Source organism: Sycon ciliatum, chromosome 12, assembly GCF_964019385.1.
Source record: "Sycon ciliatum chromosome 12, ocSycCili1.1, whole genome shotgun sequence".
Lineage (NCBI taxonomy): Eukaryota > Metazoa > Porifera > Calcarea > Leucosolenida > Sycettidae > Sycon > Sycon ciliatum.
In genome coordinates, this window is record NC_088654.1 from 1,096,409 (window position 1) to 1,110,866 (window position 14,458).

At 47.6% G+C, this 14,458-nt stretch overlaps 1 protein-coding gene across 1 annotated transcript in view; it reads right to left on the reverse strand.

Moving 5' to 3' along the window:
* The window catches only part of LOC135828703 (slit homolog 1 protein-like), an 87,601-nt gene that overhangs the window by 44,179 nt on the left and 28,964 nt on the right, over window positions 1-14,458 (reverse strand). Inside the window, exon 4 of the mRNA XM_065341126.1 lies at window positions 14,174-14,245. Within this exon, the coding sequence (XP_065197198.1) occupies window positions 14,174-14,245 (72 nt within the window). The remainder of the gene's footprint in view (window positions 1-14,173; window positions 14,246-14,458) is intronic.

Consider the following 14,458-nt stretch of genomic DNA (forward strand, 5'->3'; position numbering starts at 1 on the left):
AACGGCCAAGTCGTCGGGTCTGGGAAACGGTACCTGGGCAATCAAGTGTCACCTGTCGGGCAGTGCTAGTTGTCGTGAGTGGTATTCCGATGATGTATTCTCTGTTTTGTCACGTGGTAGGTCTTTGTTACATCTTGCCGTGCTGGAAGCTTTGTACATACGTAAGTTAGACCCTGAGCTTTGTGTTCAGAAGGAGAATGTGTTGTCTTTGCAGTTGTTTGGCACTGTTCGTCGTGAAGGTGCGAAATAGATCCCTAGATTTCTTGATATTTCTCTCTATTTTTCTTGTCAATACGTTTTTGTCACTTATTGGATTTGCATGCTGTTTTCTTCATTCTTCACATCTATTTTTTCGTGTCACTTCTGCACATAATTGGAGTGATATATTTCTGAACTTCTTTTCCTTATAGTTGTAGTCTTTTAGCTTATTTCCATCATTCCCTGTAGTATTTTGACAAGAAGGGAACGAAAACGTTCAATACTTTGACACATGTCCTAATTGGCTGGTGGTGAGTCTTGCATAGATGCATGCGTAGATAATACATTTTGTTGTATTATTATTATTATTATGGAGTTGGCTTCATTTCACTTACGTTGTCATGACATGAGGTAAGAACCCCATCACCGGGCCAAAAGAGACCAAGGGTAATGAGAGAAAAAAATAGATAAATGGCCAACGCAATGAAGACCGAAGCAAAAAAGGATTAAAACCAAAGCAAAAATATTGAAAGCCGACGCAGAAACTGAGAGACGGACAGAAATAAGCAGAACGATGGAAGAGGCCAGGACATATTCGAATACAAAAAGATCGAGGAGGACAGGACATATTCGAATACAAAAAGAGTAATCACAAAAATGGACTACCAGTACAGGAATAGACCTGTAGAAATAGAGGAAGAGATTAATGCCGGACATACTCAAATGGCAAGAGAAAAATCAGGCTGTAAAGATCGTCATACTGCACATCCATGGATGTCGAAGCAAATGCGGTATTGAAGGTTTATACGGACTAGCTCTACCCGTAACATGAGGAGCCTAATGCCGAATGCCAAGAACCGACTTGACGATGTTCAGTGTGCCCAGGATAGCACATTGCTGAGCCCTTTCAATGCGCAGAGTGCCTGCCAATGCCAACACAAAGTGTGAGAGGGACACACCAGTCAGTCCACGAAGCTCCCCAACAACCAGGGGCACAAAGCGGACATCATCTACATGCCAGATGCGCCGCAGCTCTTGGCAAAGGGGAGCGTACTTTGTTATTTTTTCGGCGATTTTTGTGGGCACATTCTGGTCCAATGGAACACTGACATCCATCAGCAGCACCTGTGAGCTGGACCGCAACACCAGGCCTGGACCGTTGTGGCGCACTTGCGTATCCGTTGGGATATATGAACTCCCACAGGAGCTTCATGTCAAGATTTTCCGTGACAGGCACAAGATGATGCTTCAGCGGGTTGCTTCCCGGCCGACCCAGACCATGCCGCTTGCATAGTGCCCAATGCACCAACTTGATGAGCGTGTCATGCCTTTCGATATACAGTGTTTTGGCTAGGGCTGGGCAACAGGCCACAATGTGATCAACTGTTTCTCCGCGAGTGCCGCAAACTCGACAAATGTCCACAACGTCTCCCCGTCCAATGACCGTGACCTGATAGTGCCTGGTCGCAATGGCCTGATCCTGTACAGCCAGCAAGAGTCCCTCTGTCGCAGGCCTGATCGTTGGCGATTTCAGCCAGCGAAAACTCAAGCCCATGTCCAAGCCAGCATCAGAAAGTCTTCTCCAGAACTGGCCATGGAGAGGCTTACCTTGGATAACGGCCAGGCACCGGAGAGCAACGGCCTTCTTGACAATGACTTTTGTGGCAGTCTCCAAGTCGGATAGGTCAAGTTCACCCAGAAGTCTGGAGGCTTGACGTGTAACTGATTTTGACGGTGCCACATCATCGTCGTGATGGCGCTTAACAGCAGCCAACAGTGGCACGTTTGGGTGGGCTTGTAGGTACCCCGCCACCCGGACACGGGTTCTATCCAGGAGATCCCGGAATGATAAAATTCCTCGACCACCCATGCCACAAGGCAGGTGGACCCTGGTGGCAGAGTCCTTGGGGTGGCGGGCGTGTGCTTTAAACAGTGCTTGGCGGGTCTGTCGGTCGAGTTCCTCTATCTCTGCCTTTGTCCACTCAACGATGCACAGAGAGTAGAGGATGACTGGAATGGCAAAGGTGTTGATGGCTTTGACCAAGTTCCTGGCGTTCAATTGAGACGAGCATATCAATTGAAGACGGCGGCCGAACTCAGACTTTGCTGTGGTCTTCAATTCGGTGGCGTGAAAATGTGCTGATTCCGGGACACCAAGGTACCTGTAGGACTCCTCCGCCTGCAGCTTAGCAATGGCGTGGCCCTGGAGTGTCTGGAGAGCAGACTGCTGATCGCTCTGGGCTCTCCCCCGTTTCATAGTGAGCCAGCTAGACTTTGACGGGTTGAAATGCATACCAATGCAGTCGCCCATTGACTCCACGACATTGGTCATGGAGAGCAGATTATTGTCGTTTCGGGCGAAGAGCTTCATGTCGTCCATGTATCACAGGTGCGATATAGGGCACACGTGGGCCGATGGGCCACAGTGGTAGCCAAGACCCGTCCTGGTCAACTCGCCACTGATCGGATTTAGAGACAGGCAAAATAGCAGTGGAGAAAAGGAATCGCCCTGGAAAATGCCACGGTGGATAGATATTGGGCGACTGAATGCACGGGGTGTTTGACCAGGCAGTACCATTTGCGTTCTCCAATGATCCATCATGCTTGAGATGCATGAGACAAGATTGTCTGCAAAGCGGGTAGATCAACAGGCATCTCCGGATCCACTGGTGAGACAGGCTATCGAAGGCTTTGCGGAAGTCCACCCAGCACGTCGAAAGATTCCGACTACGGGATGCTGCATCCTCTAGAACCATCTTGTCGATCATTAGTGGGTAAAGGCATCCACCACGCCCTGGAGTACAGCCAACTTGCTCATCTGCAAAGATATCCTCTGAAGATAAATGGCGGCGCCACATGGCAGCAGCGAGTAAGGATGTGAATATCTTGCTAATCGTTGGCAGGCATGTTATTGGGCGATAATTCTCGGGCCTAGAAAGGTCTCCTTTCTTAGGCAGTAGAGTGGTGATACTAAACGAGAACCAGGCCGGCGACTCTGTCTCTGCATCCAGGATTGATTGAAAGGAGACCACAAGACGCTCGTGGATAGACGAAAACTTCTTCCACCAAAATGCATGGATCTTGTCCCGTCCTGGGGCTTTCCAGTTGTTTGATTTCTTCAAGATGTCCCTGAGGTCCTCCAGTTGAAGAATGACACGGTCTTGTTGTTGAATCTCCTCACAGTCCCTCTCCCAATTATGAAGCCAAGCACCGCCACGCAGCTCCACGGGTTGTTCAAGTATAGATGACCAGAACTCAGTAACAGCCTCAGCCGATGGATGCGCAGCAGCCTGGTCGACAGGTGGCTGCCCAGGCATTTCCGTAGACTTGATCATAATGCGGTAGAACTGTCGTTAATTCGTGACAAAAACACGATTCTCCGACCTGCGTGTTGCCTCTAGCTAATAGCACCGGATCCGTGCGGCTGTTGCTTCTAGCTGCATTTTCGTATGCTCCAGTAGCTGTCGGGCCTGATCCAAAGTCTGAACTTTATATTGCCGGTGGATCCTGTGCTGCTTGATGTTGGTGTCAGAGAGGGATCCATCACGCAGGAAGCTGGTCAGCCGGGAGACGTCAGCCGTCAGTGCACAAACTCGTTTTTCAAGGCGTTGTCGCCAGGCAGGCAAGGAGCGTTCTCCTCTAGCTGTGTCAGGGGAACCATCTGTATTGATATCCAGCAGTGAGAGTACAAGCTTGGCCCCAGCATAGACCATGTCACTGATCTGGCCAAGCGAGGTGGTCTAATTTCGCACCTCACGGTCACACTCCAGGAGTCTAGGGAGTATCTTGTTCACACGGGCAGTGGCAGAGGCCAGAGACTTCCTGGCCACGTGCCTAGGTACTGGTAGGCTCGACCTGGACTCTGGAGTAGTTGCACTGCACTGTTCGTAGATTTCAACAAGTTTGGCGTAAAGTGGTGTACTATCTGGCTCGAACGCACCCAGGGTGTCACTAGCGTTGGTGCCAGTTTGCATTGCTGCGCCAGTGCCATCACCCGAACCACCTGATGTAACTGAGTTGTCAGGACTAGCTCCACGCAAACCATCAACAGAAGCGTCCAGCAACTCACTGTGGGTGGCCTCAGCAACGTTTGGGCTAGTCACCATGCCGTCACACGAACCAGGCACCAAGATCGACGCACCAGACTCACCCAAAGCATTCGCCTCCGGCAGCTCCGCAGGCACAGCGTTATCAGTGCCAGCCGTCACGAGCAATCCGTCCCTTCCAAACCGAGCCTTTATCTCATCAAATTCGATGTCGGTAATCTTTTTTGTTCTTTTCACAAACCTAAGCTGGTCCATGAGGTGCTGCTTAGACAACGGTCGGTCGAAGCGCAGCTGAGTCCATTCCATCGGCATCCGGTCTCCGTACACACGTACCGTACCGCCGACTGAGGCTATAAGATAACATCTTGCAACATGGATGCAGTGAATGGGATTTTTTAGGAGCTGCATCTGCGCCTTGATCCGAGAGGGTGGTGGCGTTCCTGCGGATGCGGAAAACTGGGCCTTTGGCCGAGTCTCACGCGAACCGTGAATTTTTTTTTTTTTTGCAACATCTTCGTTGTCCTGTCGGCTCCATTTCAACCTCCTGTTGGCTGGCTCGGACATACACTAATGGCAAATACTACACAAAATGATAGACAAGGGCTACTTGACACGAGGAATGCAACAGTGGGAAAAGCGAAAAGGAATAGGAGCTAGCAGTATGTGGAGAAGCCCACTCTGCCAGAGCTCCTATTTTTCAAACTTGCTTCTGCATCGCGGTTATTATTATTATTATTGTTATTATTTGGGACTCGCCGCGTGCTAGTTTGTACGTGAAGTGTGTGGGTACAGTGAGGGCTGCGTCCCACCCGCCTGTGTGGATTCACAGGAAGTGTGAGTTACGAAGTCTGAAGAAAACGTTGAACGGTCTCTGCTTGGATGACGACTACACCATAGCTCAGTGGTTAGAGCATCGCTGGCTACAAGCGAGGGTCCCTGGTTCGAGTCCTGGTGGTGACAGTCAATTTTTTCTTCAGACTTTCCCGTTTGTCTCTTTCCCTCAAAACCAGTTAATATTGTTATTATTATTACTATTAAGGACACTACACTACACCATAGCTCAGTGGTTAGAGCATCGCTGGCTACAAGCGAGGGTCCCTGGTTCGAGTCCTGGTGGTGACAGTCAATTTTTTCTTCAGACTTTTCCCTTTTGCCTCTTTCCCTCAAACTAGTGAAGATTATTTTTATTATTATTATTATAGACAACACCTCATGGCATGAAAAGAAAATCAGCCAGTACGGGAGATGAGGGTATTAACCAACCATGGTGAATAGATAATTAAAGAAGAAAAGTAACGGTCAAGACGGAGAAGCATGGGAGGGACAGGTGATGGTGAATCTAGTGAGCAGATTTTAATGTGTCCAGGTCCAGGAAACTGGCATTGCGCGTAGTAGCGGGCGGTCCAAGCCAAGCAGAGTAGGCAACAAAGAGTGTTGAGTGTACAAGGGAGGCCGTTTTAGCCAAGGATAGGGCAACAGAGTGTCATGTCTGGGGGCCATCTGTGGTTCGCAATCAGTTGTACACGCTAAGATGAGGAGGATGTAGAGCTAGTTTAAATTTGCGAGCCAAAGTGCATATTAATTTTTGGCAGTGGGTTGACAGTGGACAAGCATTATCAAGGGCATACAGGGCATATAGACATATTCATAAATGAAATATCTTCAATACCCATGAGCTACATTGTATATGATAATTATATCATTATATCATCGTTTTAGCTCAATTTCTTTCCCATGTCATAGTCCTGTTTATCATGTTCAGCATAAGCGAAGTTGTGAATCAGGCTTGCATGGTTGAGTCCAACGCGTACATGCAAGTAATAATAATAATAATACAGGAAGCAGAAGAGTAGAGAGGGGGAAGTCTAAACAGGATACGAAGAAGTTTCCTATCGTGCTTTCGAGACGCTCAGCGAGAACCGAGGACAATCCACACCAGCTAACAGCATCGTGCATAAAAAGAGGCAAGATAATGGAGACCTAGTCGGGATCTGTTTTTTCGATCTTGCCAAGGCCTTCGATACCGTCTGGCACCGGGGGCTCTTGGCCAAGCTTCGTGGATCGTTTACTGTAGACGGCAATCCCCTGCTATGGCTGACATCTTACCTAACTGGGCGAACGCAGTACGTCACGGTACATGGGACGTCCTCAGCCAACACAACAGCACTATCCGGAGTTCCCCAGGGTTCCATCCTCGGTCCCCTTCTTTTTATCTTATACGTCAATGATCTGCCCGCAGCTGCCCCGGGCACATCACTATTCGCAGACGATACAACGCTCCTACGGGCATCTCCTAACATCACTGGCCTGATGAGTAACCTAGCTAACGGGATTCAAAGAGTAATTTCCTGGATGTCGTCTTGGCGGTTATCGCCCAATCTGTCTAAAACTAAAATCATGCTCTTTCCTTCTCAGCCTGATGTTCCACCCCTCCTCCATCCCACTTTCCCCCAGCCTATAGACATAGTCTCCAGCCATAAGCATCTTGGCATTTTCATTGACTCTAATCTTTCATGGGAACCCCACATCGATTACATATGTAAACGATCAAGTTCATCTTTAGGAATCCTCTCTTTTCACTGTTACCATCTCCCAATCTCTTGTAAACTCCTCTTTTACTCAGCCTACATACGCCCCATTTTTGATTATGCAGATACTGCTTGGGCTGGAATTTCCACAGCCCGTGCTGAAAAGCTCAAAATTCAGCACAAAAAAGTTCTAAAAATCCTCCTCCGGAAACCCCGCATGCTCCCATCTTCCACCCTTTATGCCCTTGCTCACACTACCCCTTTGTCTAAGAGACGTAATTCACATCTTGTCACCCTTATCCATTCTCTCAAACTCAATCTGTGTCCACCTCACCTCCACTGTTTCAACTGGTTTTCTTCCCGTAGCACGAGAAACCTCCTTTCCCTTCCGAAACCCAAGTCCTCCTTTCTACTTCACTCTCCCCTTTTCACTGCGTACTCTGCGTGGCTGGCACTTCCCCAAAAAGCTAAGGACCTTTCTTCCCTCCGCCTTTTTAAGAGCCTTGTCGCGCCTTGACTTTGATTTTGTGTTTCTCATTTTGTTGCAATCACTACTTATCCATGCCGGTTCCTTTTTTTCTTATCCTCCCCTTCTCCCTTCCTTGCCGTGGTTGGCTAACACCCTCTCTCTTTGTATTGGCCGGTGTTCTCACTGTGCTATGAGATGCTGCAATAAAAAAATAAATAAATAAAATATAATTTTGCATTTGACAGGAAGGTGGAAACAATGGGGACGTATAACACCCAGGGCAGAGCTTGAACTGCTGCAAAGAGCATCAACATGGTGCGACCAAGAGAGACGATCATCAAACATTATTCCCGGAGGTGTATGGTTGGAAACAACCTTTATGGGTTCTGGAAAATCAAGATGGTGTAAAAGTGACATGGATGAGATTGGGGGAAGGAACATTATTTCGGTTTCAGTCAGGTTGGGTCTAAGTCGCCTTGTTTGCATCCAGCGTAGGACACTGCATATCTGAGCCGACACTCAAGGTACAAGAACCGCTGAGGACGAGGATGCTGACAGTAGGGTTGTATCATCAGCAAATAACGAGACACCTGGGTCTGTAGAGGGTAAATCATTTACGTACGCTAAGAATAAAAGAGGTCCAAGTATGGCGCCTTGGGGACCTCCAGAAGTCTCCGGTAGGGGATCAGAGTCGATGGAGGGCAGAAAAAAACCGTGATCGGTTCCTTAGATAGGACTCCAGCCAGGAGAGAGCAGGGCCAGACACACCAAAGACAATATGTAGCTTGGCAAGGAGGCCACGATAGCAGATGGTATCAAAGTCAAAGAAACAGAGAGCAATATGGTGTCAAGCATCACGTATGGTGGCAATGTATTGTACTAGACAAGCTAGTTGGTCAGAGGGTGAGTCGTTGCGGCGAAAGCCAGATTCGAAAGGGCTAAGGCATGGTGAAATGTGGCAATACAACTGGTCATAATATATTTTTTCACATACTTTTGAAAGGGAGCAGAGAATAGATATTGGACGGTAGTTTTAGGCTTGTGATCGGGAGCCTTTACACTTGTAGATGGGCGTAACCTTAGCGATCTTCCAACGATCAGGAAATACGCCAGAGGAGTAGGAAAGGTTTTTTTAATTTTTTTTATGAGAACACAAACCTACAAATCATGTTGAAAGACAAAAAGTACATTGGACTGGGTGGGCGCTATCCACAATGCCAGTTGATAGCTGTGCTGATGAAATACATGCACTCTGCCGACCATGGGTCTCGGCGTCACAGTGCCGTGTATGCATCAAAATTAATCATAAGTTTATAATGAGCCAACATGAGAAAGTGACTAAAGACAAAAAAATGAAATAAAAAATAAGACAAAACAAACAAGAAGGGAATAATAATAGTGGAAAAAGGGGGAGATTGAGAGATGTGTGGGTAGCTCTCGAGTGATACGGCAGGGTGAATCTAGACCAGAGTGGCTGGCAACTTCGTCGCTGTGCAGCAGTGGCTTTCAGAGGTGGTCTGTAGCCCATAGCCGTTCAGTGTGTAGCAAGTGCTTCCATGCAGCTGCCTTGAAGCGGTGCAGCCATTGCAGGGACATTGGTGGCTGGAACAGGGAGGGTGGCAGTTGATTCCACAAACTGATGTGGGCACACGGGAAGGATCGCCTGATGTACTCTGGTGCAGCTGGTGGCAGGGTATTGAGGAGCTGGTGAAGATGGTCACCGCATGCTTGTGTCGGGTTCGTGGACAAACCACAGTGGGTGCAGCTGGTGGGACAATGTTGGTCAGCTGTTGTGGGCTTTCGATACACTGAAGCTTGTACATGTAGCACTGCCCAGAGATAGTGCGTCGTGTAGCCAGACTATGGAGGAGCACATCTGGTCCTATTATGGCCATTGCCTTCCGCCAAGAGTACATAACCCCCCAGAGTGTGCAACTCCACTATGGGTGCTGTCCCGACAGAATTTCAAGTTGACGTCATTTTGATGATGCAATGCGCACTGTACACGGATTATCAGACGAATCCGGAACCTGTGGTTGACCGAAGCCGATCGATCCTGTACAAATTATTACAAAGAAAAACGTGTGATGCGTTGACACCCGTACACATGTTGTAAATCACTGGTGCAAGGAGCATTGCGTCATAAATAATGACGTCAACTTGAAATTCTGTCGGGACAGCAGGGTATGTGGGAGTTGCACACTCTTGGGGGTTATGTACTCTTGCTTCCGCTGAATGCGGTTGAGCCTGGCCAGATAGGTCGGGGCAGCAGACATCCAGACCAGTGGAGCATACTCCAGCATAGGACGAATGAATCCTCGGTAGACACTCAGACAGCCATTGGTGTCAAGTATCCGAGCGGCTCGGCTCAAAAGCCCAAGACGTTGACTTACTCTCACCGCCATGCTGCTGATGTGCTGACGAAACGAGAGCATTGAGTCGAACAATATACCCAACAGCTTCAGTGTTGATGCCTGGGCAATGTCGACACCACCAAATGAGATGCCTGGAGTGGCTGGGTCCAAGGATCGTGTGCACAGTAGCTGCTGTGACTTGGATGGCTCAAATGTCACCCGCCACCGCTCACCCCACTCTTGAAGGCCATGTAGGGCATCTTGTAAGGAGGCATTGTGGGGAGCAGCAGTTCCTGGTTGCAACAGGCTGTATAGCGTGGTGTCATCAGCAAAGGAGCTAAGGCGCGTTCCGGGGGTAAGACATTGGTCGATGTCGCTGACGTAGATATGAAATAGAGTCGGCCCGAGGATACTTCCCTGAGGTACTTCCGCGGTGATAGGCTGAGCAGATGAAGCTTGACCGCTGACCACAACTTTCAGTTGGCGGCTATGTAGGTAGTCCTGAAGCCAAGGTTGAATATAAGGCACAGTGGGCACGCCAGAGATGGAGCCAGCACTTTGAGAACTTCATTTGGTAGGGCATCAGGACCAGGGCTTTTGTTGCTTTTTAGTCTTTTTTGATAGCTGTGAACAGATGTTGTGGTGGTATGTACAGAGCGCAGATCAGAAGACAGGGTCGCAGAACGTTGCAAAGGTGGTATTGGAGAGGAATGGTCGTCTGGTATACCAGCTCATGTGAATTGCGTATTGACAGTATCAGCTACAGACTTGGGGTCAGTCACCATCAACCCCTTGGAAGCTAATAACGGAGGTATGTCTTGACGTGTACCGTAACGTCCGCTGCAAACGCCCATTTCGCTGCAAACGCCCACCCCAGCGAGTACGAAAACGGCTGTAATGCCTACAAACTGCCTACTTACCCAGAGGCTCTACAAAAGCGATTGTCAGAATCTTGCTGCAAAGAAAAACTTCTGTCGAGATTTTCCTTTCATTCGATAAATGAGTCGTCTTTGTGTCAGGTCGCTCTCCATGTAGCAATGCCGTAGAATCCATCTGGTTTTCATGAAATTGTGGCACTTGCAGAACGGAACAGTGATTGTTCTGACGAAGCGTCAGTCAACGACTTGACTGCTCGCAGTATTGCAGTTGCAAGTCGAACAGGGTATGTCACAGTATTGCAGTTGCAAGTTGAACAGGGTATGTCACAGTATTGCAGTTGCAAGTTGAACAGGGTATGTCACAGTATTGCAGTTGCAAGTCAAACAGGGTATGTCACAGTATTGCAGTTGCAAGTTGAACAGGGTATGTCACAGTATTGCAGTTGCAAGTTGAACAGGGTATGTCACAGTATTGCAGTTGCAAGTTGAACAGGGTATGTCACAGTATGGCAGTTGCAAGTTGAACAGGGTATGTCACAGTATTGCAGTTGCAAGTTGAACAGGGTATGTCACAGTATTGCAGTTGCAAGTTGAACAGGGTATGTCACAGTATTGCAGTTGCAAGTTGAACAGGGTATGTCACAGTATTGCAGTTGCAAGTTGAACAGGGTATGTCACAGTATTGCAGTTGCAAGTTGAACAGGGTATGTCACAGTATTGCAGTTGCAAGTTGAGCAGGGTATGTCACAGTATTGCAGTTGCAAGTTGAACAGAGTATGTCACAGTATTGCAGTTGCAAGTTGAACAGGGTATGTCACAGTATTGCAGTTGCAAGTTGAACAGGGTATGTCACAGTATTGCAGTTGCAAGTTGAACAGGGTATGTCACAGTATTGCAGTTGCAAGTCAAACAGGGTATGTCACAGTATTGCAGTTGCAAGTTGAACAGGGTATGTCACAGTATTGCAGTTGCAAGTCAAACAGGGTATGTCACAGTATTGCAGTTGCAAGTTGAACAGGGTATGTCACAGAAGCTAGTACAAGCTACACCTACGAAGTCGCTGCTAATTTGTTGAAAACTATGAAGTGCTCGAGAAAAACCCTTGCCTTTGAGCGTTGCGTGATTTGGAAATGATCAGAAGTGTATTTGGTTCCTGCAATACTCTGTTCTTTGCTACCTTATTATTCGGAAGAAACTCCCATTTGGATTTGCGAAATAAAGCAACCATCATCATAAAATCACTTTGAGCTATCTCGTACCTAGTGCCCAAAGAGACTTTCAAACCAGGAAAGTGGACATAGTTTACCGTAGCAAAACGCTCTTCCCGCTACGGTATGAGACGCATTTTTGTACAGTAGAGGGGAGAGTGCATGGAGTCAGTGTGTACAGGCCAGCAGATTTTGCATAAATGGGGTGGGCGTTTGCAGCGGACTTTACGGTACTAGTTGCCCTTTTGCGAACAAAGGTATACAGGTTAGGCCTGGAGGAGGGGTGAGATAGGGTGGTAGTGAGCGAACGTAAATATGCTCGATACTTAGAACGTGACAATGACTTCACCAGATTGCGCTGTTTTTTTTGTACAAAGAAATATTAGCATAGGTGGAGTACTTCTTGCTTAAGCTGTAGTAGTGGTATATGAGATTAATTGCACCTTCGAGATCTTTCTCGAGCCAAGGGATCTTGGGGTTATGGCTGGACTGACGAGGGTGGTGGCTGCCATGTTTGGGTGTAGCGGGTTTAGCTCCGTATTGTGGCACATAGAAGGAGAGCACGTCATCAAGAACTGTGGTAAACTTCTCCACAGCTTCATCAACAGTAGTGGAGGTGAATAAAAGATGCCAGTAAAAAAAAAAGAATAAAAGATGCCAGTCACAGGAAAAAAGTGCAGAGTTGATGATTGACCGCGTGGAGGATGTAACCTTGCAGAAGGCATGTCCGGAGGGGTAGTAGTCTGGGAGCAGTTGTAAGAGGTGTTTGCAGTGGCAATGTTGTAGTTTAGCGTTGCAATGACTTGCAAATGAAATGATCCGATGCAGCAAGCGGGGCAGCATCATCAACAGAGCGTACAGAGAGGGGTGGTTCGTAGCAAGCAAGTCCTGACAGGACAGTCTTCCATTTGGAGCGACACAGGTGGGGGAATTGACAAGCTGCTGGAGGCCAAAGCTGGAGAACACATGTGATAGCTCCGTACCCGCACGCGAAGTGGTGTCACCACTCCACCAGTAAGAATTGTGGGGGTTGTAGTCACCGATAAGAAAATATCAAATAAAGATAGGTCCAAGGAAGGTAAGTTTGTTGCAAAAGGAGATGATATTAAAGGGGAACTACACCCAAAATAAAAAACGTCATGGTCCGTAGAGTTTCGGGCGGTGAGTCGAATGGTGAAGGTCCCACTTCGATCCGACCAAGCGTTCTTGAGATAATTATATCAGTTTGAAATTGTCCTTTTCGGGTCCGTGCCGTGACGTCACAAATTCGTGACGTTATCGAGACTTGGTGATACTTTGGCCAGATCCAGAAACACTGGGATTTCAGATCTTCTTTCTGTTTGTCCATGGAAGAAGAGGGTATTTGTACGTCTTTCTCAATATTAGTTTGCATAACTATGACGAAGTTGAGTAGATGGGCGTGTTTTAATTCGTTTGAGCCCTTCTTATAGCGCACCTCCCTCCTGCGTGCGTCGTCAAACTTACTTTTGATCCGGCATTGTAATCTTGAGGAGTTTGGTGAACCTGAAGCGGTCCAGCACGCTGATGCTCTGATTGACTTCGTGAAGAACACGGCGGTACTCAAGGAGAAGGTGTTCCAAGTCAGCGGTGGTCCTCTCCAGTTCGTCCTTGATAAAGGCGCGTTCGATTCTCCATGGCTTCTTGGCTTTAACTCTCTGCACCCGCTTCTTGGTGGAGCGGGGCGCAACGCAGCACATAAGGCAGTTCTGTAGAAAGTCATCATTCTCACGACCATGGATGATCCGGCCTATGCACTTTAAAACATAATACAGGTCTTGAATTAGCCGGTGGTTCAGTCGCCGTTTTAGAGAGGTAGGCGAACAAAAGTTATATACACACAACAAGAAGGTTGTCAATTTCATAATACTAAAAGCTTTTCATCCATTTCATCAGTAGTTACATGGACGACTGTTTGTTACTCCTGTGATACTATTCCACTCATTCTGGGATTCTATCACCATTTGTCGAAGTGGGCGAAGAAGGGTTCGGCTGAATCGCTCCGTGAGACCATTCGACAGTGGATAATAAGCACTGCTGAATTTTGTTTTACCTCCATGTCCTTGCACAGCAGCTCGTTCCCGTTGCTCACAAATTCTCCTGCTCTTGTAGCAGTTGAGCACCCTTGTGTGGGGTAGCGCTTTTGCTGTTTGCGTTATGCAGAGCTCACTGACTTGACAGTTTGAGCACTCTGACAGGGTATGTTCGTGCCTGCTTTAATTAAATAATTAGGGTTTTGGAAAATGTATTTTTCATTGCCATTAGGTTTGGCCTCATTTCCTCTGTGCTGCGCTCATGAATCCACAAAGGACGAAACAGGTCTGTCCGCAGATTGAGTATTTACCTCTGGTATTGTGACTGTGAAAAATACATGAAGTTTCAGGAAGATGTGATGCAGCAAAGTAAAAATATTTCAAAACTCATACCCCTGGGGTCCGTTTGGATCCAACTACTCGGAATAAGGGTTAACTTACAAGAACTGAAGGGCTGAAAGGTTGGCAAATACATTTGAAGGAAGGCTTGCAAGTGGATTAGTCACCAGGAATCTACAAAGAGAGAGGAGAAAAGGGGACTAAAATATTGGCGAATATTTGGGTTCAGTGATGGCCGCTAACATACCAGGCGGTAAACCTTTATAGGAGGAGTAGAACACAACACTGTGTGTCAATGAAGCTAACACTTTCATAGAATAAGTAGGTCATAAATTTTGCGGACTAGGATGCGGATGAAAGTAAAAGAGCTCTGTATCCTTTTGTGAA